General features: G+C 50.5%; 1 protein-coding gene and 2 long non-coding RNA genes across 5 annotated transcripts; 2 read left to right on the forward strand and 1 right to left on the reverse strand.

Annotated features, from left to right (window-relative positions):
• Nucleotides 1-1,090: 1,090 nt before the first annotated feature.
• LOC132660274 (uncharacterized) lies at nt 1,091-8,968 on the forward strand. Its single transcript, XR_009601691.1, has 2 exons — nt 1,091-1,387; nt 6,765-8,968. It is a non-coding gene; the product is annotated as an uncharacterized LOC132660274 (long non-coding RNA).
• Nucleotides 8,969-11,356: 2,388 nt separating this feature from the next.
• LY6L (lymphocyte antigen 6 family member L) lies at nt 11,357-14,024 on the reverse strand. 3 transcript variants are annotated; one of them, XM_042253985.1, is made up of 5 exons: nt 13,915-14,024; nt 13,271-13,360; nt 13,036-13,152; nt 12,150-12,275; nt 11,357-12,002 (listed from the first exon to the last, which is right to left on the reverse strand). In XM_042253985.1, exons 2-5 carry the CDS (start codon nt 13,341-13,343, stop codon nt 11,776-11,778), a joined length of 543 nt encoding a protein of 180 aa, XP_042109919.1. In that variant the 5' UTR covers nt 13,344-13,360; nt 13,915-14,024; the 3' UTR covers nt 11,357-11,775. The 3 variants fall into 3 exon arrangements, with proteins under 3 accessions (XP_042109919.1, XP_042109918.1, XP_027829256.1); XM_042253984.1 differs by lacking the exon at nt 13,915-14,024 and adding an exon at nt 13,775-13,881; XM_027973455.2 differs by lacking the exons at nt 12,150-12,275; nt 13,915-14,024 and adding an exon at nt 13,775-13,881.
• LOC132660273 (uncharacterized) lies at nt 13,825-25,590 on the forward strand. The gene is made up of 2 exons (XR_009601690.1): nt 13,825-13,933; nt 25,300-25,590. It is a non-coding gene; the product is annotated as an uncharacterized LOC132660273 (long non-coding RNA).
• Nucleotides 25,591-26,099: the final 509 nt, after the last annotated feature.

The following is a 26,099-nucleotide window of genomic DNA, read 5'->3' on the forward strand; positions in this document are numbered from 1 at the left end:
GCCGGGCCGTGTGCCCTGAGAGTCCTGAGGTTTGGTTCTGCTCAGGGCCTGTTTCACATTCAGATTTCTTCCCCGGCTGCTTTGTAACCAGAAATCACATGATTCTTGGATGAGGAAAGTGATTTTCCCCCTAAATTCAAACACCCCAACGAGTCGTCTGTTTAGTGGCTGGGCCGGTGCCAGTTGGGGAGACAGAAATCACCTAGGTTATCTCAACAGGGGGAGTTTAATGTCAGGGAACTCTAACAAATCGAGGTATTTGACCACTCAGAGGGTAGAAGCGGACCCAGCAGGCTCCAGAAGTGGCATAAAAAGGCAGCTGCTGCTTTGGGCCGAGGCGAGTGGATGGCAGGGCTCTGAGGACTGACACAGCCCCTCCACCCTCCCGCTGTTAAAGCGGTGAAGGATCTTCTGCCGCCACTTCCCCCAAAGCAGCCTGCTCTTACACGACACAGTCGTGGGACTCCATGGTTACCTGGCAGGGCCGTCCACCACAGCATGGGTTTTTGAGTAATCAGTTCTTAATTGAGTTATCAGAGAGTGGCATCTGTTTAATGGGTCACAAGAGAAAAGACTTTCCGTTGAGCAGAAAACTGGTCGGACCTCTTTCTCATCATCCCAGCTCGTCTAAAGGGCTCACTTTTACCTACTAACAGCGGCCAGAGAATAAACTCCGCTTCCTAACGTCCCTCTGTCTGTCCCCTGGCAGCTCCGTGGGTCAGGTCTATCTCCTACTCTGGTGGGACCTGGTCCCCATGGCTACCTCAGGACTCCGCTGTTCTCTATCAAGGATGTGTGTTCAGGCATCTTGGCTCCCAGGGCCTCGGTTTCCCACTCCCTTCTCTTGTCAACAAGGCGCATTCCTGGTGGCTCAGCGGTAAAGAATCCGCCTGCAGTGCAGGAGACCCAGAATACGCAGGTCTGATCCTTGGGTCACGAAGATCCCCTGGAGGAGGGCATGGCAACCCACTCCAGGATTCTTGCTTGGAGAATGCCATGGACAGAGGAGCCTGGCGGGCTACATTCCATGGGATTGCAAAGAGCTGGACACGGCTGAGCAACAAACCCTTTTGCTTTTCACTTTCTTGTCACCATAACAAAAGCGATCCTATCACAGCCCTGACTGGTGGCAGTTCAGGAGCTGGACTGTCCAGCTCCTATGGGAGGCAGGGCAGTGCGAGGACTGAGCGCCTCCCCCTGACGCCTCCCTCACTGGGGTCCAGGTTGAGGAGCGCTCAGCAGTGTGCGAGGCCACCACCAACACTGGGTGTTTCCCCTGAAACAAACGTTGCCCTCGGATGCCAGTCATCTCAGGGGAGAATCTGACGCTTCCCAGGGCCAGACCCTTCAGATCCAGATGTATTTATTACAAGTCAACCAGGCCAAGGTAAGGACACCCCGTGATCTGTTTGCTATGAGGCTCTGAGTAGCAAGTTCATGAGGATGTTTGCCTGGCGGTTTCCTTTTTCTCTCTCCTAATTTTTCTCCTTCTTCAAGGCATCCCCAGGGGAGGGAGGAAGGTGGATCTGTTGTTAACCCCTCCTTTCCAGGTATGTGTGTGTGTGTTACGATCTTACTTATCTGTGTATGTGCACGTACGTGTGAGTGTATATTTATGTATGTGTGTGTGTTTATGTGGACGTGGATATGTGGATGTGTATAGGTGTGTATATGTATGTATTCATGTGACTGTGAGTCTATGTGTGTGCATGTGTGTGTGTATTCACACACACACATGCACACACATGTTTCTGGAGATGTCATGGTCAGAAAAGGTCCATGCTCACTGGCTCAAAGGACTGAACTCCGGGTATTTCCTGAGTTACTTCTGAGTCCAGATCACGGGAGGAGGCGTCCCAGGACCCCACTGTTGCCCAGAGCCAGCCCCCAGCATAGCCAGCAGCGGGTGTGGCTTCACCGAACTGACTCCGGTATGCTCTCTAGAGGCCTGGCCCACACCCCACCCCGGCTCCTCACCGGCCCACGTGGAGTTACAGGGAGCCCGCCCCGCTCCTGTGAGGGATGCCGGCTGTAATTTGGCGTATTTGGCGTCCAGGGCGCTAGCTCTGTGTTGGCTCCTGCACAAGGAAGTGCACTGGTCCTGTTTCCTGCGCTCGGAATTCCGGGATTCCAGGATTCCGACCAACCGCCTCCCACCCCACACCTTCCATGGGCGGCAGCTCAGCCTGCGCGACTGTGCAGCCAGGGCGGGCAAGCAGGGCCCTCAGAGCCGGGAGCGGGGCGCAGGCAAGCAGGGCGCTCAAAGCCAGGCCTGGAGGAGGCCGGGCCCCCAGCTGAGCAGAAGCCCACCGCGCAGGGCAGAGGCCCGCAGTTGCCCAGGCTCACTGGATAGCCGGTGGCCTGGGCGTGCTGAAGTTTCTCTGGGGGTCTGCTCCTGTTCCGAGGGTCGCTTTTGGCCCAGGAGCCCATGTGCCTCTGGGGATCACTGCCTCCTCTTCGGAACCTAAGACAGAGATCAGGGCTGCGCCCAGCCAGGCCTCTGGGCCGCGTGGAAGACAGGGCATTCCTGATCATGCGCGGGTTCAGCAGGTCCTGGAGAGTGAGACGTGCGGCCCCACAGCCCCCGTTCTCCAGCATGCCATGGGGTGGGGTGCAGAACTCAGGGGAGCAGGGGATTGCCCAGCACCCGCAGGGGGCAGGGCAGGCTCAGCCCAGTTTTCACCAGTACCAGACAGGGATGTGTAGACATCTTTGTCGGGGCCTGCATGCAGGGGTCCCTCTGACAATCCACAGATGGAGAGAAAATCACCAAACAGCCACTCGCACCCCCCACACCAGCCACCACCCCGCCCCTGCTCCTATTGGGTCAGGTAGGAGAGACCCAACCTCAGAAAGAGGCTTTCCAGCTGGAGCACAATTTGGAACACCCATAGGAGGCCTGAGGGCCCCTCTTCCAGAAATGGGGCAGGTGAGGGCAGGCTTCCCGGGGCCTGAAGGCTCACAGCTTCTGGCAGCCTGGGCCCACTCCGGGGCTCACCCCAGGGGCCTGTCACCCCCCACCCACCCCCCAGGAGAGTAGAAGTGGAAGGACAGGTGAGACATGAGGGGAAGGACAAAAGCAAGGACCAGCTTCTCCAAGTGCATGGGCTCCCTGGGGTCACTCCCTTCAGAGCAGAGGTGGGGAGAGGGCCCAAGGGGAGCGTGGACAGCCTCTGAGCCCAGTGAGACGGGAGGGTCTCCGTGGGGCTCTGAGGGCCTCTGGGCCCCTGGCTTGACGCCGCCTCCAGAGCACGCCCTCCCGAGGTCCCTCAGGTCACCCCCTCCTTCACCCTGGGACGTTCCTGTGGCCTTTGTATGGAAGGAAGCAGCAGAGCATGGGGTCTCTGGAGGGGGAGACGCCCAACCCCACTCACAGGGCGTACCAGGGGCCCCCAGGCCGGCAGCTGAGCTCCGCCCTGGACTCACCCGCCCCCGGAGACCAAGTTGGAGGAGAAACAACCCGAGTGCTGGAGTGGGGGCAGGCAGCTTTAACGCAGTCAGGGAGGAGTCGGCCTTCGGACCATGCTGCATTGCAGGCCGGGGTCTGCGGGGAGGCCGGGTAGGGCGCTGTCCACTCAGGTGCAGCGAGGGACCTACCACCCTGCCACTGCCCGCTGAAGACCCTTGGTGTCCACAGGCTCCCAGCACCCCAGCTGACCCCCAGCGCTGAGCACAAGCGCCTCCTGGGACCCTGGTCAGACACTCAGCACTCAACACCAGCAGGATGACGTCACTACCCCACCTCTCCGTGGTTTCTGCCCACGTAGTCCTGAACCCACGCTGAAGAGGCCCAGCAGGCCCCCCTCCGCTTCTGCTGGTCAGCTCTCTGTGCACACACTGGGGCCCACTGCAGGCTCAGGAGGACCCTGCGGTCAGCCAGGCCTGCGAGAGGGGAGGCAGAGGAGCTGCCCCCAGACCCTTGGCCTCAGGCCCCTCCTGTTCCTGCTCTCCCCGCCCCCGTCTCCCTCAGTCCCCCATCCAGCACACCCTTGATGCCCAGGTACAACCCTCCTCCTGGCTTCTCTAATCCTCTGTCCTGATGACGTGGGTTCTGGTCCCAGGCATCCTCACCTGAACCCCAGACCTGAGCTCTACCCTGATGCAAGTAAGAAGCAACCTTGTTCTCAGGAAGGCTTCCTGGGGGTCTTAAACATGCAGCCTCTGAGGCCCCAGGGTGGGAGGGGCACTGACTCACAGCTGGCTGGCGGGAGGGGGCAAGGTCTCCCAGCCTGCGGGTCCACCCACTCAGGTCAGCAGCAGATTCAGCCGTCAGCTCTGATGTGACTGACCCCGTGGGGCAGGGAGGAAGCTCCACACCCTGGAGAGGTGGGGGGAGAGGTTTGTGGGGGTCCACAGAGAACCCTAGGTGCCCAAGAGAGTGGGGCCAAGGGACGGGGTGAGCAAGGACAGTTCATTGTATCAAATTCATGCTCCATAGAACAGATGGCCCCACGGCTCCGTCAGGCCCTCCTTCTGTGGCAGTAATTAAACACCCTTGCCCCTGGCACTCAGGTGCTGCACAAAACAAGACCTTCCAGTGCTTTGAATCTGTTCAAAGTGTTCAGATTTTATCATTTCTCAAAACTCTTTATGTCATACCTAGGGACTATAGTCTCTGACTTAGATGCAATTAAGTGAGAAATCAACAACAAAAAAGATAAGTACAATTTTTTTTTCACATGTAGAAATGAAAAAGAGGCATTTCCAAGTAGCATAGTTTTTTTTTTTTTTTTTTTTTTAATGCATTTCTTTGCTCTTGGCGGCGCTGGCTCTTGGTCATTGCCCTCAGGCTTTCTGTGTCTGCGGTGAGCGGGGTCTGCTCTCTGGTTGTGGTGCAAGGGTTTTCTTCACGGCAGTGGCTTGTCTTGGGGAGCACAGACTCTAGAGTGCACGGAATCTTCCCAGAGCAGGGATCAAACCAGTGTCCGCTGCACTGGCAGGCAGGTTCTTAACCACTGGATCACCAGAGAAGTCCTTAAATATTTTTTGAAAGACCCAGAATAGATGAGGAAAATACTACTTATCACATGTTTTGGATAAAGTGAACGGTGGTAGTTTGGGCAAAATCTATATCCTTCTCTAGTTATGTGAAAGAGCAATACAAGACTAGGATTCTGTTAAGAGAGGCTCATAGCTTAAACTTTTAATTTGAATATAATTTCAAGCTTATAAAAGGTTGCAAACAAGTATAGAAGTATTCTATACAACCCTTTACACAGATATTCCGAATTTTAACGTTGCATATAACCATAGTACAGTGATCAAAATGACAAAGTTAACACTGACTCGCAACAACGGTCCAGTTTACCAGCCTTTCCTGAGTCTTCCGAGCCCCCCTTGCCCTTCTCCCGCCCACCACACACCCAACCTCAGGTCCCACCCGCTTGTCTGGCCTCCTGAGGTCCCTTTGATTTGGAACAGGCCTCCGTCTTGATTTCTTTCAGGGCCTCGACACTTTCAAAGAGTGACAGTCTTGTGGAAAGTGTGTTCATTTGGGCTTGTTTACGTGGAGGAAATGTGGTTGTGTTCATGGTGGTGTTGGCTTCGGTCCCTTGTAACCAAGGTGGTACCTGCCGGACGCTTGCACTGTAGTTATACACACTCACACTGTCACAGTCACGCACATGCTCTCTGACACACGCGTTCACTCTTTTACACACACAGCCCCGTCTGGTGCCTAAAACACACCCCAGGACCCCCACAGCCATGCCCAGGCTGTGGGAAGGAAGGACCACCAGAGACCTTCCGTCAGGGTGGTGTCCACACTGTGGGCCCCTGACAGGGGCTCAGAGCTTGGGAGGGGTGTCGGCAGCTGCAGCCTCCCTCACTGGACTGCTCCGCTCAGGAGTGAGCCTGCTATGTGCTAAGCCACTTTGGTCGTGTTTGACTCTCTGCCACCCTATGGACTGTAGCCTGCTAGGCTCCTCTGTCCATGGAATTTTCCCAGCAAGAACACTGGAGTGGGTTGCCATTTCCTCCTCTAGGGGATCTTCCCGACCCAGGGATCGAACCCGCATCTCCTGCATTGGTGGGTGGGTTGTTTACCACTAGTGCCACCTGGGAAGCTCATCTTTTCACAAACATCTTTACCGGATTCTCTCCCAGGCTTCTCACTCCCTGCTGTCCCTCTGGCACTTTCTAGTTCTGCTCGGTTCCTCTTTTCCGTCATCTAGTCAGAAAGCCGGAGCTTAATTATTCCACAGCGCTGCTTACTTCCCACCCCTGCAGCCACACTCGGGGTCATGAGGTGGGAAGATCTAGAGAAAAAAGTCAGTGGGTTTTACCCCGCAGACTTGGGGTCACAGGTCCTCTGACTGGAGAGGCCAGGTCCCTTCTCTCGGAGCTTCAGGCGTGCTGCGGGCTGCTGAAGTCGCGATTTTCCCCACTCATTGACTTAGACCAAGAGGGACTTGCGTCTCCTGTCCGTGTTCACGTTCGGAATGTGGGCTGTCTCAGGAATTCCCTGGCGGTCTTGTGGTTGGGGCTCAGTGCTTTCACTGCTGGCGCCGGGTTCAGTCCCTGGTCAGGGAACTAAGATCCTGCGCGCTGTGTGCGCGCTGTGTGGAGTGCCCCCCGCCCCCCCCCCCAAAAAGGCTATGGGCTGTCTTATCATAGGTCAAGTCTAGAGAAAACCGGAGATGAAAAGGGGGAAACTTATCACACTTTGGTGCCACTTCAAAGTCTTATTTCCCAGTCTTCCTACTACTACTTTCTGTTCAGAGTCCTCATGTGGCTTCCCCATGTGTTTCATTTTGGTTTTATAGCTGCGTCCAGTGGGCGAGGAGAGTGTTCCTCCGTCCCCTCCGAGCCAGGGCTGGCTCTGCCCCTGTAGCCCCATGCTCTCCACAACGCCCCCTGTGGCCGGTATGCATCATCTTCTCTGAATTTACTTCGCGACTGAAGGCAAGCATATTTTTTTAAATATTTGTGTGTTATTTCATATATCTTTGTTAATTTTTTCATGTATCATTCATATTTGATTCAGCCCCCTTCCCTCACCCTAAATTTTTAAATTTCTCTATATCCTCTGGGCGGTGGTGTGTATGTCATGAAAAATCTTTATATTTGTATGTAAACAAATCAGTCCATCTTGGCTTGCATTTGGATTTTGAATTATACATAGGAAGCCTGTTTCCACACCCAGGTTATGAAGATACTCACATATCGTTTCTCTGGGTATTTGTATAGTTTCAGTTGTTTAATATTTAGTTTATTCTCAGGTATGATGTATGGATGCCTGGGTACGGATCCAGTTTTGACTTTTTCTACGTAGTCCCTTATTCGTTCACAAACCAATTATTTTTTAAAGGTTCATCTTTGCTCTAGTGATTAGAGATTCCTCCTTTATCATACACTAACTTTCCATATGTTCTTGGGTATATTTCTGGTCTTTTTATTCTACTTCGTTTGATTGTCCATTCACAGAACAGTAACACATTGTTTAAATTTTTTTTTTCTTAGAAGTTATATTTTAACCTCTGGTAGTACTAATTACTCCCACAACTTAATTCTTTTTGTAACTAATCTTGAATGTTTTTGTTTACCTGTCTTTCAACGTGTCCAACTGAAAAAAAGAACTTATTTTTACAGTAATGACATTAATTAAAAATCTTATAAATTAGAAAGAACTGACATTTTAATGATATTTAATGTAAGGAGTGTTTTTACAGTCGTTCAAAGCTACTGCTGTATCTTTTGGGAGTTTGTTGAATTTTCCTCCTTTAGACTGTGCATATTTTTAGTCATATTTATTTTTAAATATTAGGTCCCTCTTCTCCAATAGTAAATAAAAAATTCTCTCCCATTACAGCCTCTGGTTGGCTATCGCCTATGTATAAAATGGCTACTGATTTTCACTTCAGTTTCATATTCTACTAACTTATTGAATGATTTTTATTGATTTTGCTAGTTTTACCATTGACTTTTTAGGGTTTTTGAAACATACTATTTAGTTGCAATAGAGATTGTAATTCCCAAATTCTCTTGTCTCTACTCGTTTTGCTTGCTTACTTTCATTTGCTGTGTCTCAAATACAACGTTAGGGAGTGCCAGTCCTGTCCAGCACCTTTGTATGACTGTAACCAGCACCTTCCTATACAGTTAAGCTCCTGCCTCCAGGGCTGTACACACACAGTCATGTTATTGTATCGTATGCTGTTGATTTGGTTTGTTAATATTTTACTTTATTTAAGATTGTTGCACTGACCCACAAAATGCTCTGATCTCCTTTTTGGTATCATCGTCAGGTTTAGCTGTCAGTATTATGCTTGCTTTGTAAAAGGAACTTGGAAATTTTACTTTTTGGGTCAAATTTGGTAATCTGTATTTTTCACTAGGAAATACTTCATTGCATCTAAATATTCATATCTATCCCATGCAATGACTCTTTGGTGATAATTAAGTCAACTCTGCTAAAGTGATTTATATCCAAGAAAAAGCACCCCTTTGAAATGGATAATTTGTTGAGCTTGACAAATGGAAACACCGATAGAACCACCATCACAGTCAGACAGGTTGTTAGTTCCTCAGTTTTGTGGATCTTCTCTGTTTCATTTTGGTTTCCTATTTCACTAAATCATACTCCTGGCCTTAGTTTGATTTCTTTTGGTTTAATTTTTCTTTTTCCAGTTTCTAGATTTAAGCACATGCTTTCTTGATGTTCCAGCACCTCTCCTTTCATGACATAAGCCTGTAATCTATCCATTTTCCTCGCATTGCCCGTTTTCTTTTTAAAATAGAGGTTTGCCCTGATTTTATCACCCATCAGTTCAAGGAATTAAACAAAAAATCATATTATAATTCCTTGTTCAACAGATGAACTAATTGAAATGTAATAATTCAGAAATAGTTGGGATTTAAAAGTTTATCTTCTTTGTTTTAGATGTTTAATTGAAGTGGATATGGTCAGAGAACATGGCCTGTGGGGTAATTTATTGTTAAATGATAAAAATCTGGACATTTGGAACAACGTGAGCCTACAAGACTGCTCTGTTCAAGGTTGAGCAGAAGACCTTGGTGGGGGTGGAGGGGGGACAGGTCGTGAAGGAGAGCAGAGTCCTTTGGGCTCTGCGGTGTGTGGCGTTCACACGCAGCCTGACCCGTGGCTGGACCACGGATGTGGTGGATGGGAATGTGCAGGGCTCGGGTCTCTCTTTTTAGGGCAAGGTGAGTGGAAGCAGCAGTGGGATGCCCCCACTGCCGGCTTTCCCTCCTAGGTCTTCACAGTCCCTCCCCCACCTCCCCACATACACTGCCTTCGGACTGTCCTGCAGTGCCTTCTTAGAGCCCTGAGCTCTTGCAGGCCATCTGGGGGACGCCCAGGTTCCATCAGTGGGATCAGGCCCTGCGACAGGACGAGGACAGGGAGAACTCTGCAGGCAGAACCGGTGAAGAGAGGTCAGGGGATGGGGAATCTATGAATGTTGGCTCACCAAATCCATTTTATAGTTAAAATTAAGGTCGTACAAGCTAAGAGAATCAGAAACTCAATTATGAAGGATGTGGGGCAGAAGGGAAAGGCAAGGCATGATCAGATGGAGACAGCATTGGGCACCTCTGAGTGTCGGCATGAAGCTGGACACCTGCTGGAATGGAGGCTGTAGCTGGCTTTGAGTTTCCCAGCAGAGACTGTGAAAAAAGACTCCAGTGGCCAAAGAATCTGCAGCAAAAATCCTGAAGCTGAGGATGGCTACGGTGGTGCCTGCACGTCAGTGGTCCTGCTATTGGCGCAGACCAGCTTTGGGTTGGGTGGCCACATGTTGCTCAGGCCCCCGGGAAACGTGGGAAGGTGTGGTGTCAGGAGGCTTGTGATCCAGCATTATCTCAGGTCAGAGGGACTGGGGGAAGCTGAGTGGTTGAGGATGGCTCCAGCTTCTCAAACCACATGCTCAGCCACCATGAAGCAGCTACTCACTGCTCAAGAATACCTTTCTCATGTGGTTGTCAATCATCTTCATCTTTCCTTCACTCAGGCTTTACTCATTTATCCATTTATTCAGGAAAGTTTCTGATTTCTATCTGAAAGTATGGCCAGAAGACCTACAGTCCCAGGCCCCCTGTCCAGAACAGAGACCAGGATGCTCAGCCCTCAAGGTGCCCATCTTCATGGAGAGGAAAGCAGAGACTGGCTGGCACAGTGGGTCGTGGGGAGATGGGGCGTGGTGGCCTCTGACCCAGATCACACACACAGATTCCCAGCTTGGAGGGAAGACCCCAGCTCTACCGCGTGACCATTTCGCTTCTGCACTGGCCTTATGGACTGGTCTAAACTCAGGAAGTGAGATTCTTTATGCCTCAATGGGCCAGGAACCTCGCGTAGGGAGACGGAAGCAGTAGATGGTGACCGTCTGCTTGGCCAGGCCAGGGGACCTGGGGGATTTAAGTTCAGCATGAAAATCCACACCCTGAGTGAACAGGAGAGAGGCCCCACTTTAAGGTGGGCATTCTGGGACTCTCATCCAAAGACTTCCAGGTCACCCCGGCAGTCTCCCTGCACAGAGGGGAGCCACGCCCAGACCATGAACCCATGAAGGTGCCAGAGAACCGAGGGCCAGCCGGCCCATCTTGGTCTATGGGAAGATGGCCAGGAGTTGGAGATTGGGGTCAGATGTGTGCTGGTGGGAGGCAGATGTAAGAACCTGGAGCCAGGCCAGTGTGCAGACCCTGGGTGGGGGGGAAGCGTGCAGACTCGCGGGCAGGGTAAGCCTGAGAAACCAGGCGTGCCGAACAGGTGTGTGGGCCCAGAGTTCTTCTGGGTTCTGGAGGCCTGTGGCCTGGCAACACTGCCCCCACCCGCTGATTCTTGGTTCCTGTCCTCTGCTGCCTGGTCCTCCAAAACGTCCCCTTGGATGTCCAGTGGGGTCCTGGTGCAGCCTGGACAGCCGTGAGCTTGTCATTAGTTTCACTAGTCCCAACCTACTCCCTCCTTGTGCCCCGTCCTGGGTGACCCTCCCCCAAGCCAAGCCTGGACCATCCTGGGCACCTCCAGGCCTTCCATCAGCACCTACCCTGTCCAACCCACCTGAGCACCAAACATGGGTCCCATCCGCCCCGCCACTCAGATGTCCTCTCCCAGCATCTCTCCACCCTACTGCCCTACTGGGCCTGTGCCCCAGATGCTGACACTCCATCTCCACCACTGGCTAGCTGGCTCTCCTGAGGACCTGGCCTTGAGCCTGTGGTGCCTGCTCGCCCAATGCTGGTCCTGTCCCCCATTCAGTGGGCTGCAACCTAGATGGACAGTTCCGTGCACTACTCCCACACTGGATAGCGCCCAACCACAGAGGTCTGCTGAGCGCTGGCCGAAGAGCTGGAGCCTGGGCACAGCGGGGAGAGATGAGGAGGAGGCAGGAGGGGGTGTGGGCGAGCAGTGACTTTATTGTCTCTGGAGGGAGTGATGGTCATGGTCCCCCTCAGGACTCTGCCTAAGCCAGGGACAGAGATGGCCAGGATGGTGGGCGTGGAGGGGCCGAGAGCGAAGAGCAGGTCAGAAGCAGAGCCAGAGCCACCCTCTGGCTTTCCCCACCTCTTTTCCCACAACACAGGGGCCTGGATCATCCATTCAGGGCAGGGGCTGTTACCCCAAGCTGAGAAATGCGCATTCCCCAACACAGCGGGGGCTACGGTCCCAGGCTGTGTGAGTGAAGGGCCCATGCTGGGGACAGGAGAGGTGGCCAGGCCCTCGGCGAGGTGATAGCACCTCCCCTCCGGGGCATGTGCCACCCAGGGTCTTGAGAGCGACGGGGGCAGGGTGCGCTTTGGGCTGAGGGAAGGTGCTCACAGCAGGACCCAGAGGAGGCTGAGGCCCACCTGAAGCAGCAGCCCCCATGGGAGGGCCCTGGGGCCTTCCTGCAGGACGGGGGCCCTGTTGCAGAGAGATCTGGAGCAGCAGTGCCGGACGATCTTGCTGAGCACCCCCGAGTCCGACCGCCATTCGAACTCCATGTTGGTGCTGGGGCACCTGGGGGCACAGCGCTTGCTGAGCAGGGTCCTCACCGGTAGTCCTGCGGGGAAGAGGACAGCATCCAGGAGGAGGAAGCGCCCAGGGCGGGCAGCGAAGGCTAGTCCCCAAGCGGGCACTGACACCTTCTCCCGACCCTTTCACAAGCCAGGCTCTGCAAAGCGCTGGGAGCACAGCTGCCCAAGGTCACCTTTGAGGTCACAGCAAAGGCAAGGTTCAGGGCTGCTGGCTCTGGTCTGGGCTCTTCCCTGAAACCACGCACAGCCTGGACACCCAGGCAGCCAGGGGCCTGGGAGTCCCGGGGAGATGGGGGAAGCTGAGCAGAGAGAAAAGGGAGGGCAACTGGAGGGGCTGATCCCAGCTGGGGCTCCCATCCCCCCTTCACTCAGAGACGTGCAGAGACCTTGGAAGGAAGCTCCGGAGGGAAGCAGGACACTCAGAACAGCCCAGCTGCAGAAAAGGTCGCCTTGGAGGAGCCCTCCTCCTCGTGCTGCTGTGCTGTGTGTGCGTGTGTGCTGTACCTGTTGCGTGCAAGGTGTTTGCTAGGTTGAACCTCACTGTATTGTATATACGACAATTGCACGGGGCCTCCCAGGTGGTGCTAGTGGTAAAGAACCCATCTGCCAATGCAGGAGATGCAAGAGACTCGGGTTGCATCCCTGAGTCGGGAAGATCCCCCTGGAGTAGGAAATGCCAACCCGCTCCAGTATTCCTGCCTAGAAAATTCACGACAGAGGAGCCTGGCGGGTTGCAGTCCATGGGGTTGCAGAGCCGGACACAACTGAGCGACTGAGCACGCACACGTATGACAACTGTATGCATTGCCTTACATCATATCATGGGCTGCCACGTGGCACCCCAGAGAAGGAGAGAGACCAGCGGCCAGCCCCCTCCAGAAGCCCCCAGGCTTAACCTTGAGCAGCTGGCCCCTCCCCTGTGCTCAGGATGGGGATCAGGCAAAGGTGGGTGCAGGCCGGGGTCCCCTGAAGGGAGCCTCCATCAGTTCCCCGCTGAGACCCCAAAGGATCCAGGGCTGAGTTCCCGGAGTCCCCCTCCGCACGGGGCCAAGAACTCACTCAGGGTGATGATCAACACGTGGGAGACGCAGACCTGGTCAGTGGAGGAGCACACCACAGGCGAGCAAAACTCCGGGCTCCTGACTTTGAAGCACTGGTAGCAGCTCAGGTTCTTCCCTGGGGGGCAGCACCGGCCGCGGAGGAGTGCGCTGTGCACCCACCCCGCCAAGAGCCGACCCTGCGGGATGTGCCCACCGCCCCCAGGAGCCCCCGCAGCCGAGAGGGCCGTCCTTACCTGGCTCTCTGGCTCTGCCAGCAGGGTCCAAAGACACCAGCAGAGCCCACAGGGCTAGAACCAGCGCCCCCATGACACCACCAGCTTAGCCTGTGGGGGAGTGGGGGAGGGAGGTGGGGGCAGAGGGGGCTTTGCCCAGAGCTCCCCAAGTTGCACCTGCCCATCCCCTGGGTCTCTTCGCCCTGGACCCCCTCATTTGAGGTCAATCAGATCCTAGTTCTCATGGGACGCTCTCTCCCAGCCTGACCCCTCCTCCTGCCCCTTCCGTTCCCAATTGCAGGGGACTGCCCTTCCAGCAAAATCAGCCCAGGGAGGGGCTGGGTGCAGGGGCTTCTCAGCCCCTGCTCTGGGGAGGGTCTCCTGGGGCCTGTGAGGATGGCCGCTTCCTGCTGGAGCAGAAAGGGGAGAAGGGGTGTGAGGAAGGCGTCTCCCCTATGGCTCACCCCCTCCGTCAGGCTCCACCCCACGGGTACTTCCTTCTCTTCCTGTAACAAACCCTCCTACCTCGCCTGGAGACCTGCGGCTCTCGGGGTCCTGCCTGCGTCCAGGTGTGGCAGGAGATGCTGTCCTCTCCTCTGACCCCCAGGGACCCAGTCTCCCGAGGCTGCACCCTGAACACAGAGCCGAAGCCCAGAGGCTCTCACCTGGGTGTCCGGTAGCTAGGTGGGTTTCACACCACTTCCTGCCTGTATGTTCCCCCAGGCCTTTTCTTTTTTCCTTCTTGCCTTTATTTCCTTGATCATGCCCCGCTGAGCACCTGTGAGGAGCAGGCTGGCAGGGTGTGGGTCCCGGATCTGGATTTGCAGCAGGGGAATGCCTGCCCCCAGGGGTCCAGCAGGAGAGTGGGTGGAAGGACAAAGCGGGTGACTCCTAGGCAAAGGGGGGCTGAGAGGGGTTGCCTCTGGCATCCAAGTGACCGCTGCGACACCTCCACCAGCAGCCACTGGACCTCGGCACCCCCTTCAGGCCCCAGTTTCAAGGATGTGCTGCTGTTTGGGGACATTTCCCCTCCCAGTGGTCCAACGAGAAGGACTGTCCCCCGCCCCATCTTGCCTGGCAGGTCCCAGCCTCCACCTCGGGGGTGGTGGAACACCCAGAGCCTCTGGTCCGCTCCAGCCCCTCAAGCTGTCCTGCCTTTGGCGGGGTATGGGCCGGCCTTGGAGGTGGGCCCAGAAGGGGTGGAACTGCACCCACTTGGGGGGCGGATCTTGGTTTACATTGTGTGTTTATTCATTTGTCATTTCATGCAGTAATCCAGTTGAATGGGAGTCTGGGACCTCAAATCGCATGGTGGTGTTGGATGTGGGTGTGATGAAGCAGGCTGGGTGAGCGTGGGGTGGGCGGCCAGGACGGCTTTGCAGGACCCCACGCCTCAGGGTACAGTCTCGAGTCAAAGCCTTGGCCCCGTTGGCAAAGGGTGAGTCACCACCTGTGAGCTCATGTTTCGCCAAGGTCCTTTCTTCTGGGCCGGGGACGCAGGTCCTGGGGTCAGAGAGGTCTCTGTCCCCCAGCGATGTTTCTGCCTTCCTCTGCTGTCCTGGCAGCCCAGTGGCAGCCTCCCTGGGCGGTTCCCTGGTACTGCAGGCTGAGAGCAGTGGGGGAAGCAAACAAGTGGGGCAGGGGGTGACACCCTTGGCAGGCTTGGTGGCACATAGAAAGAAGGGAGGGAGAAGGGGAAGCGCAGAGCTGCAGCAGCCAGAGGGACTCTTGATGTTGGTGGACACCCACCTCTGCCACCCCCCCCCCTCCCCCGAGCGCGGACGCAGGGGCAGCTGCACTTCACCGCGCAGCCGGAAGAGGGCGACCCCGCGCCCGCAGGCCGCGACCCAGCGCGCGAATCTGCGGGGAGAAGTAAAGAAGATAAAGCCTTGCTCCTGGAAAATGTCCCGGACATCCAACTAGGGAGCAGAATAAAACTCTCCTGCCCGAATTAAAACATTTGAAAGTGTGAAGGAGCACCTTGCATCAGAACAACAATAGGCAATAAAAAGAAGAAGAGATAAAAAATGGCGAACGTGAGGAACGACTGGAGGCAAATCTCCATTTATGGTCTCCGTAAGTAGACCAGCTTAGAAGTGAGCTCACACTGTTCCAAGGGGGCAGGCATGTGAGACCCTAAGTTGGAAGCTGTAGCATGAAGGCGGGCAAACAAGAGGACAAAACGACCTAAGTCCAAACTAAAAGCGCTCACCTGTTCTGGAAAAATGACCCAGAAAAGTGAGCGCTAAGACTACGCTAGTAAAAAATTGTAAAAGACACAGAAGCACCCTTTAATGCAAAACCTCCCACAGCGTATATGTAAAGAGAGAGGGGAAAAAAAAGGTTGCTATCAGACTTCCCAAGATGTAGAAATTATTAAAAAAAGAAAAACTTTTGAACCAAGTATTTAAAATATAGTCAAGAATATAATCAAGCATCAATACTGTAAGAAAAGTTTTTAAAAACTTAGAAGTTTGATTTTTTAGTAAAAGGTAAAAAAATGACAATACACGAATTCAAATTCCCAATTCAAAAATACTGGAGAGGTGGGGTGGGGAGGAACCAAAGCCAACAGAAGAAAGTATGGAGAAGAAAATCATAAGGCTAGAAGCTGAAGTAAATGGTGCAGAGAACAAAACCCAGACATGAGTAATAAAGCAAAAACTTGGTTCTCTGAGAAATTAAAAGAACTAGATAAGCAAACAACTAACCTAATCAATAAAAGGGGGCAGTACAAATATGCAAATAATCCTGAGTGAAGCTCTTATTGAAGGACAAAATTTTAAATGATAACAGACTATTTCATATACCCTTAAACAAATATGGTACCTCAAATGAGGTGGATAACTACCTAGGAAAATATACTTAAGCAAAATTTATCCCAGTTGAGAGAAAAGCTTTAAGAGATCAATTTCAGCATAAAATAAACATAATAAGAAACTATTCCAGAAGAAATGGCCTGGATCAGATTATTTCACAATCTGAAATAATTCTACAAAATTCACAAATTCTACAAAATCTTCAAAGACCAATATTCCTAATGACACAGACTGTTTGAGAACATGAAAGAGACTTCCAAGTTATTTTAACAAAGCCAGTATAATACTGATAACCAACCTAATAAAAATTGTGAAAAGAAAGACAATTACAAATCAACATCTTTTATCATCGCAAAAATCTTTAAGAAATATTAACAAATAGATTCCAACAGCACATCAAGAAAATACACGAAGAAAAAGTAGGATATATTCCTAGGATTCAGATAGTTAAATATCATGGAATGTGTTAATACGACTCATCGTTTTAATAGATATGAAAATAAATGTCATAGGGATAAATCTATAGACTTTGAAGTATCTTGGAATAGATTAGCTACCCTTCAATTTAAAATATTCAAGAAAAATATAATCTCTTAAAGTCATCACCTTACATTATAAGAAAAGCATTCTGATCACTATTTGAAATTCAGCCAGTATTCACTGATATAATTATAAAATATTAATTAGAGGCTTTAGAATGGGGAAAGAAGTAAAATCAGGTCCATTTGTAGATGAGGTGGTAGTATATCTGGAAATCCTGGAGAATGAAGAATACAAATAACAAATTTCGAAAATAATCAGTAATGAGTCAGGACGCAAGGTAAACATATAAAACTCAGTAGCCATCAGAGGGCGTCCGGTATGTGTCAGGACGAAGGAGGCCGGCAGTCACGTTCTCCCGCGGGACCAAGAAGAAAATACCAGACAGGTTGCAGCTGTCATATTCAAATGTGCTGGGAGCTGAGAGGACCAAGGACCAAGTGGATTGGCTTCCAGAAGTGGGAAACTGAGCCTCCGCGGCCCCCAGCCCCGTCTTGCGGGGGCCTCGCCAGCCACCATCCCTACTGTACCCAAACACCCGGCGGCTACCGCATGCTCAGTTCTGGGAAAGCGACGCGGCACACGCGCAGGGTCCCGCATGCTGGCGGTGGTACCCAGGGCGGGTCGCGTATAAGGAAGACGGGCACCTGCGGCAGTCCCACAGCTCTCAGGACCAAGTTCCCACCGGAGAAAAGAGGTCTGTTCCGAACACATAGCTGATCTTGCTCTGAAGAGACTCGACAGAGTCTGAAGCAAGGCATCAGGAGTTGGCAGTGGGAGGCTTAAGGGCACGAAGGTGCGGAAACGCATCTTCCACGCGCCTTGCTAACTCTGGGGTCCAGCCCAACCTAGCTCGACTCTGATGGAGTTGACCTGGAGAACACCTCGTGCACTTGATCTGGTAAAAGAGGGAACTGGAGACCTAGTACTTGTGGCCTCTGGCTCTTATTTATACAACGCCCGAAGGTGACAGTAACAGTAGGGTGGAAAGACCCAGGGATGATCCAGATAGTGGTCAGCAGGAAAGGACTTTATGTTAAGTGCGTTCAATCGTAGACTTGAAAAACTGAGAGTTCTAACAGAGAATGCTGCTGCTAAGTTACTTCAGTCGTGTCGGACTCTGTGTGACCCCATAGATGGCAGCCCACCAGGCTCCCCTGTCCCTGGGACTCTCCAGGCAAGAACACTGGAGTGGGTTGCCATTTCCTTCTCCGATGCATGAAAGTGAAAAGTGGAAATGAAGTCGCTCAGTCGTGTCTGACTCCCAGCGACCCCATGGACTGCAGCCCACCAGGCTTCTCCGTCCATGGGATTTTCCAGGCAAGAGCACTGGAGTGGGTGCCATTTAGGACTTTATAAAACAAACTGAATAAATGTACCGTGTATTGGCCAGGATTTTCCAGAGAAGCAGAACCAATAGAATGTGTATGTAAATAAAAAGTTTATTTTAAGGATGGGGCTCATGACCTTAGGGAGGCTGCAAGTTCAAAACCTCCAGGGTGGGCTGTGTTGGGGAGGAAGAAATTTTCCTCTACCCTTTTGGCTAGCCTAAGAATTAAATTGACGGGAGACAGATTAACAGGAGAAAATCAAACAGAAGTGTAATACCATGTCTACATGGGAGAGACCCAGGAAAGCTGAGTAACTCATTGAAATGGCTGAAGCCCTCACCTTAAATACCATCCTCAGCCAAAGAGAAAAACAGGTTGTAGAAGGCAGGGAGAGTCAGTTAAGGGGGGTTGATCAGTGATGCAGATTTAAGTCACTGAGTTCCCCACTAGTATGAGTTTCTAGATATTTGGTCATCCCAAATGGAGATTGCCTTTATATACGTAAATGTTTCTTACAAAAGGTCAACTCCCACTTGCTTTTCAGAGCCCTTCCCATGTATGCTGTTTCTCAGAAAATAACCAGCTTGAAACAACTAATATGCCAAAGAGACATATTTTAGGGTGGCAAGTTCTGCTCCCCTATAGCCAGAAGGCTAGAGACCCAGGAAAAGCTGATGCTACAGTTAAAGTCCAAAGACTGCTGCAGAATTCCCTCTTGTTTGGAGAAAATCAGTCTTTTGGTCTATTCAGACCTTCAGCTGATTAGATGAGACCCACCCACATTATGGAGAGCAGCCTGCTTCACTCCAATTTCACCAATTTAAATATCAGTCCTGGGACTTCCCTGGTGGTCCAGTGGTTAAGAATCCACCTTGCAATGTAGGGGATTTAGGCTCTATTCCTTGGAGGGGGATCTAAGATCCCACATGCCACAGAGCAACTGAGCCACAACCAGAGAATCTGTGCACCGCAACAGAGAGCCCTAGTGTCGGTGCAGCCCCAAATAAATAAATAAATATTTTAAAATGTCAATCTCATCCAAAAATGTCCACACAGAAACATCCAGAACGATATCTGACCACATATTGGAGTCCTGTGGCTCAGTCAAGTTAATACACCCAGTTAGCCATTGTATTCAGAAAGTAAAAAATAAAATATCCAAAATTAAGAACTCATTTGGATGAATTAGGAGCAAAAGACACTATGAGCACAGGCAGAGAGAGGACAGTATAAAACAGCCCAAAGGAAACTTAGAATAAAAACAATAGAAAAAAATTAATCGGAGCATCAGGGCCTGTGAGATTCAGTCAAATGGTCTAACTTTACATGAGATTGGAGTGCCATAGGGAAGAAAGAGGGGTTTAATAGATACTTGAAGATGTAATATTTTTCAAAATTCATAAATGATAACCCACAGATCCATGGATCACAGAAAATCCTTAGCAGGATAAGTGCAAAGAATGTCATCCCAGCTGGTGATAATGCAATCGAGATGCTGAAAGTCGAAATGATGGTCTTAGTGAGACGGAGCAAGACAGTATGGAGCCCACCCCCGCCACTGCATCCTCTCCTACGCATCAGCTTATCAGAGAACTGTGCCCAAGCTGACCACAGACCCTGAGGCCCCCTCCCTCGCCTGACTTTAAAAGTGCTTGGCTGTAGAGATCAGATTTCTGGCTGCCAAGGGAGAGGGGGTTGGGAGAGGGAAGGATTGGGAGTTTGGGATTAGCACATGCAAACTATTATATATAGAATAGATAAATAACAAGGTCCTACTGTATAGCACAGGGAACTATATTCAATGTCAAATATATGTGTGTGTATATGTATATATCTGAGTATTTGAATATATATATATATCTGAATCACCGCATTGTAAATCAACTGTACTTCAACAAAATAAATTTTTAAAAATGCTTTGCTGAAACCCTTTAGGGAGGTCAGCTTTTCAAGGAGGATCCGCCTGTTTGCCTTTCTTGGCCCTGCTATAAAACTGTTTGTTTCAAACTCTGACACTTAGGTTTGCTTGGCCTCCAGGTGTGCTGGGCATGTGGGCTTGCCTTTGGTAACATTGGGGTAAATATGGAAGAATATTTACAGTGTAAAACAACAGCAGCAGCACCTTGTGGGGTTTATAACGAATGTCTATAAATAAGTACTAAGATAACAGAAGTACATGGGGGAGTGTCAACTGAAAAAAAAAAATGTGTGACCTAAAAGTTGAGAAAGGGAAAGAGGAGAGTGAGAAAGCTGGCTTAAAGCTCAACATTCAGCAAACTAAGATCATGGCATCCGGTCCCATCACTTCATGGCAAATAGATGGGGAAACAGTGGAAATAGTAGCAGACTATTTTGGGGGGCCTCCAAAATCACTGCAGATGGTGATTGCAGCCATGAAATTAAAAGATGCTTACTCCTTGGAAGGAAAGTTATGACCAACCTAGACAGCATATTAAAAAAACAGGGACATTACTTTGCCAACAAAGGTTCATCTAGTCAAGGTTATGGTTTTTCCTGTGGTCATGTATGGATGTGAGAGTTGGACTATAAAGAAAGCTGAGTGCCCAAGAATTGATGCTTTTGAACTGTGGTGTTGGAGAAGACTCTTGAGAGTCCCTTGGACTGCAAGGAGATCCAACCAGTCCATTATAAAGGAGAACGGTCCTGAGTGTTCATTGGAAGGACTAATGTTGAAGCTGAAACTCCAGTATTTTGTTCACCTGATGCGAAGAGCTGACTCATTTAAAAAGACCCTGATGCTGAGAAAGATTGAGGGCAGAAGGAGAAGGGTATGACAGAGGATGAGATGGCTGGATGGCATCACTGACTCAATGGACATGAGTTTGGGTAGGCTCCAGGAGCTGATGATAGGCAGGGAGGCCTGGCGTGCTGCAGTTCCTGGGGTTCCAAAGAGTGGGACATGACGGAGTGACTGAACTGAAATGAACTGAACTGAAAAGTTGAGAATGATGTTTTGTTTGGTGGAATTTCTGAGGATTTCAAGCCCAGAGGACAGCTTCTCAGAGGAGCCAGGATATGTAGGACTTTTTTGTGACAAAAATAAGGTAGTCAGAACTTGAAAAGATTATTGTCAATTAAAGAGGACCAGTTATCTCAAGGAATTTGGTGCTTTTCTCTGTATGGGAAGATACGAGTCTGGGCTCACTGCAATCATTCCTTTCACAGGCATGGCATCTTCCAGGGCCAATATCCTGTTCTTTTCTGTCGTGAGTCCCCTCAGGGTGCACCGCTGGGGCAGTTGCAGTAGCTGTTGGGGTCCAGCCCCAGTGGATCCAGGGTAATTCGAAGGGGAAACGGCGTCGGCGATTAAAAAAGAATTATTTAATTAGAGATATAAAGAGAGATTAAGAAAGAATAGTGGAGTGGAGAAGATAGAGGAGAAAAGAGGCTGTATTCCTTGGTTTACATAGAAAGCCAATAAAGTCCCGAGACAAGGGACTTGTACCATCTACGTAGGCCACAAGCGCCCGTTTGAATAGCGGAGGGTGCCCTGCCTTGGGCTCCCTCTCGAGTGGGTCTTAGAAGCCAGGGCAAATAAGTATACACGGCGAGCCTCTATGCTCCAGATGGGAATGTAGCCTGAAAAGGGAGAATAAGAAAAGAATGACATGGGGGAGCCAAGCATTGGTGCAAGACCCACAACTTTATTTTCAAAGGCAGCTTATATACCTCAAATTGTAAATAAAGAAATAATGGAATATGCAGAATTATGCAGGGGCAGCAGTCCTGACACTTATTGAGACCAGGCTTTCTTTTTGCATACCTTCCCCTATACAAAAGGTCTCAGGTGATTTACATTATCTTCTGGCCAAGAAGCCTGTTAACATTTTTATGGCTCTCTTCCTAGATAAATGTCTATCAACCAGAAAACTCATTTTCTCCTGAAGTGTTTTTTCTTTAATCTGCATCACCCTCAAAGTACTAAATAAAGTTACATTCCTGTAGAACAAAGGTGCAGTGGGTTATAACAAAGAAAGTACTTAACTCAAAGATCTAATGTTGCTAACGCCAGGGCTACTACCTGTTTTTTCTACATACCAACTATATCTACAAATAAAAGATATGAAAACTTGGTAGCAAGTATTGGCTCAACAATGAAACCCTTAATCAGTCCTATTCTAATGATTTTTGACTCCTTGGAAGGCCCTACATTCCTAGGATGTTTCAAGCTTCCTGCGCCTCTCATGGTCAGGAGGCTGTAAACAACCACATGCATAGCTGTAAGAGTCCGGATAAACCTGTCAGGCAGGCTAGAAAGCCATCAGAGGGGTTTTGGATTGAAACACTCTTATTATGTCCAGGAGACTTATTATCTAAAAGCTCTAAATTAACTTTTTCCGGAAAAAGGTGGTGGGGGGACAGCCCCCTGTTAATGTCCCAGGAGTTGGTGAAAGGCATAATATAGTAAGGCAGACAGATTCTGGTTTTGGGGTAGATGCTCGAGTATGTCCAGGGAGGTTCCCTCGAGATCTGACTTGCCTTTGCCTGTCGGGTCTCTTCCTCATGACCTTTGCCATGGGCGGGATTCCTCGTGCTGGCTCCTGGCAAGTAGCTAAGGGCTTGGCAGTGGGCATGAGTCTGTCTCTATCCTGAGTTCCCTCAGGACTCACCTTCCAGGGTGATGGCAGTGGCTGTGGGCTGTAACGTCCTTTGTTTACTGATACAGCAGCAACATTTTTCATTCACAGGAGGAAGGAAATGAAGTTATGCTCTGCAGGATTCTTGAGCAGGATGTGGTGATAGTAGCAGTTTAAGGCAGACTATAACCAGTGGCCCCTCACTCCAGTACTCTTGCCTGGAAAATCCCGTGGACAGAGGAGTCTGGTAGGCTGCAGTCCATGGGGTCTCTAAGAGTCAGACATGGCTGAGTGACTTCACTTTCCCTTTTCACTTTCATGCATTGGAGAAGGAAATGGAAACCCACTCCAGTGTTCTTGCTTGGAGAATCCCAGGGGTGGGGGAGCTTTGTGGGCTGCTGTCCATGAGGTCACACAGAGTCGGACACGACTAAAGTGACTTAGCAGCGTAACAAGCGCATATTGTGATAATCATGTAAGAAATATATCTATAAAGGAGAAAAGGAAATATGAAAAATGTTCCATAATTCCAAAAGAATGAGAAAAGAGAAAAAACAGTTGGGAGAAATAAAAGCAAAGGAAAAAGTGGTAGCCATGACCTATTAGGTTTTGGCCCAGCCTATCAACACCTAGTGTTGTGGCCAGACCAGCCCTGTGGTTTCTATTAGGATGGCAGTAACTGGCAGCAGTGTGTGCTGTGCCTGACTGCCCAGTCACGTCTGACTCTCTGTGATCCCATGGACTGTAGCCTGCCAGGCTCCTCTGTCCATGGGGATTTTCCAGGCCAGAACAGTGGAGTGGGTTGCCATGCCCTCCTTCAGGGGATCTTCCCAACCCAGGAATTGAACCCAGGTCTCCCGCACTGCAGGCAGATTCTTTACCAGCTGAGCCCCAGGGAAGCCCAGCAGCAGCGATGACCCACAGGGAGCTTTGAAAGGACCAGCTGTACTGCTCACAAGTCCTGGGCTTACCAGGAGCCCCTGAAGGCAGAGTGTGGGGTCTTGAGGGGAGAGAGCGAGCACTAGGCTAGGGTTCTGCTTTTATGGGGTTGAGGGTGAGGACCTAGGGTCCCCTAGGGTTTGGTGGGATGCTTTTTACTTGTTACTTTGTCTTCCCTGGCAGCTCACTTGGTAAAGAATCCATCTGAAATGCAGGAGACCCAGCTTCGATTTCTGGGCTGGGAAGATCTGCTGGAGAAGGGATAGGCTACCCACTCCAGTATTCTTGGGCTTCCCTGGTGGCTCAGCTGGTAAAGAATTTGCCTGCAAAGTGGGAGACCTGGGTGAATAGCTATGCTGAGTTTCTTTGGCAAGCTGATTCTGTGGGGTGGAGAAATTAAGGGCAGAATACTCACTGGGGAGGTGAGGGCTTGGGGTCACATTTCCCTGATTTCTTCCCAGCTCCGCCTTCCCAAAGGGGGACCCTTATTTAGCCTTGACTGGAAGTGTCAGGCTGGTACATCTTATCTGTGAGGCTGATCTTACTGAGAATATAAAGAGCAAAACGTTTTCCAGCACTCTGGAGATTCCACCCTCTTTCCATCTTTCTTCATCTGCTTTGTTTTCTTGTAAACACCCACTGTTTACAAAATGCATGGTTTCCTGCATGTGGCCCCGTGCCCCACTTCCTCTGCTCACATTTAGCTAACTGTCTGTTCTGACACCAGGACTCACTACTCACTTTGTATGCGTAGATCTGGATTGTGTGAACTGCCAGTAATACACCACTTGGCGGTGTGTAACCCTGTGTCTCAGAAACATATAACCCTGCCTTGACCTTTAACAGGTGGAAGAATCCTCAGAGCTTTCTGAAAGACTGTCTCCCCAATTGTAATCCTCAGGTCGGCTCTGTTGCAGGAAGGTGGACCCCTTCTAGGGCCCAAAACAGGGCTCTTGTCTAACACTTGGAAATGAATTGTCTGGGGAGACACATGTGCTGACAAAGCAAGAGATTTTATTGGGAAAGGGCACCCGGGTGGAGAGCAGTAGGGTAAGCAGGAGAACTGCTCTGCCGTGTGGCTGGCAGTCTTGGGTTTTATGGTGATGGGATTAGTTTCCGGGTGGTCTTTGGCCAATCATTCTAATTCAGAGTCTTTCCTGGTGGCACACACATCAGTCAGCCAAGATGGATACTAGCAAGAAGGATTCTGGGAAGTGGACGGACACGTGGTGTCTCCTTTAGACCTTTCCTGAACGCTTCCGGTTGGTGGTGGCTTATTAGTTCCGTATTCCTCATCAGGATCTCCTGTCATAAAACAACTCATGCAAATGGTTACTGTGGTGCCTGGCTAGGGTGGGCGGTTTCAATCAGTGTGCTTCCCCTAACAACTCCCCCATGAGAGACTTCATACTCAAGATACCTCTTGGGAACTGGGGCGGAGGTCTCTTTCTTCTGTAACTTCTTCCCGCTGTGCATGGGCGTAGGCCTGCCTAGCAAAGCAGAAGTCTCTCTCTACCTGATCTAAGTTGGCGTGTTCCACATCTGAAACCAGCTTCCACCCTTGTAGTAACAGCAATTTAGTTTGAAACTGTTGGCCCCTTTAGACAAGGGCCAAACAGGAGACCTAACAGGATGGTCACCTCTGGTCCCCAGAAACAGAAGGCAACATTTGGGGTGAGGGCTGCAGGGTTTGTGACCCTTTTTGATTGGTTGGTGGTGAGGCAACAGAGTTGTGCTCCAGGAATCTTGTGTTCAGTCTGAAGTTCCCATCCTCCACCTGGGTGGGGGCTCAAAGACATTGTTATGCATATTTCTTTGAGTAGGAACCAGGACTCTGTCTGGAGGCTGTACCAACCTTTGATTGGAGGTCGCGGAGGATTTAATCAAGGCGGCGGCAGCAGCAGCAACCACTTCTGAGGTGGAGGCGGCGGTAATTTCAGAGGCGGCGGCGGCAGAGGATTTGGACGAGGGGGCGGCCGCGGAGGCTTTAACAAAGGCCAAGACCAAGGACCTCCAGAACAAGTAGTTTTATTACGAGAGTTCCTGCACCCCTGTGAAGATGACATAGTGTGTAAATGTACCACAGATGAAAATAAAGTACCTTATTTCAATGCTCCAGTTCATTTAGAAAACAAAGAACAAAAAAAAAAAAAAAAAAGAAAGAAAGAAAGAAAACAAAGAACAAATTGGAAAAGTGCGTGAAATATTTGGACAGCTTAGAGATTTTTATTTTTCAGTTAAATTATCAGAGAACATGAAAGCATCTTCCTTTAAAAAACTTCAGAAGTTTTATATAGACCCATATAAACTGCTGCCGTTGCAGAGGTTTCTACCTCGACCTCCTGGTGAAAAGGGACCTCCAAGAGGCGGTGGCAGGGGAGGTCAAGGAGGAGGACCAGGGAGAGGTGGCAAAGGTGGTAGAGGTGGAGGTTTCAGAGGAGGAAGAGGGGGTGGTGGTTTCAGAAGAAGAGGACATTAAGCGTAACAGTTGACAGAAACTTCACCAGTTGACTTCTGCATTAACCTCATAATCTACTTCAGTGGATCCGAAACTTGTTTCTTGAGCAAATTTTGAAGAACTGGTCTTTTTAGGACAGTGGAGAGGTGTTTTTACCAAGAAGCT

Source organism: Ovis aries, chromosome 9 (genome assembly GCF_016772045.2).
Source record: "Ovis aries strain OAR_USU_Benz2616 breed Rambouillet chromosome 9, ARS-UI_Ramb_v3.0, whole genome shotgun sequence".
Taxonomy (NCBI): domain Eukaryota; kingdom Metazoa; phylum Chordata; class Mammalia; order Artiodactyla; family Bovidae; genus Ovis; species Ovis aries.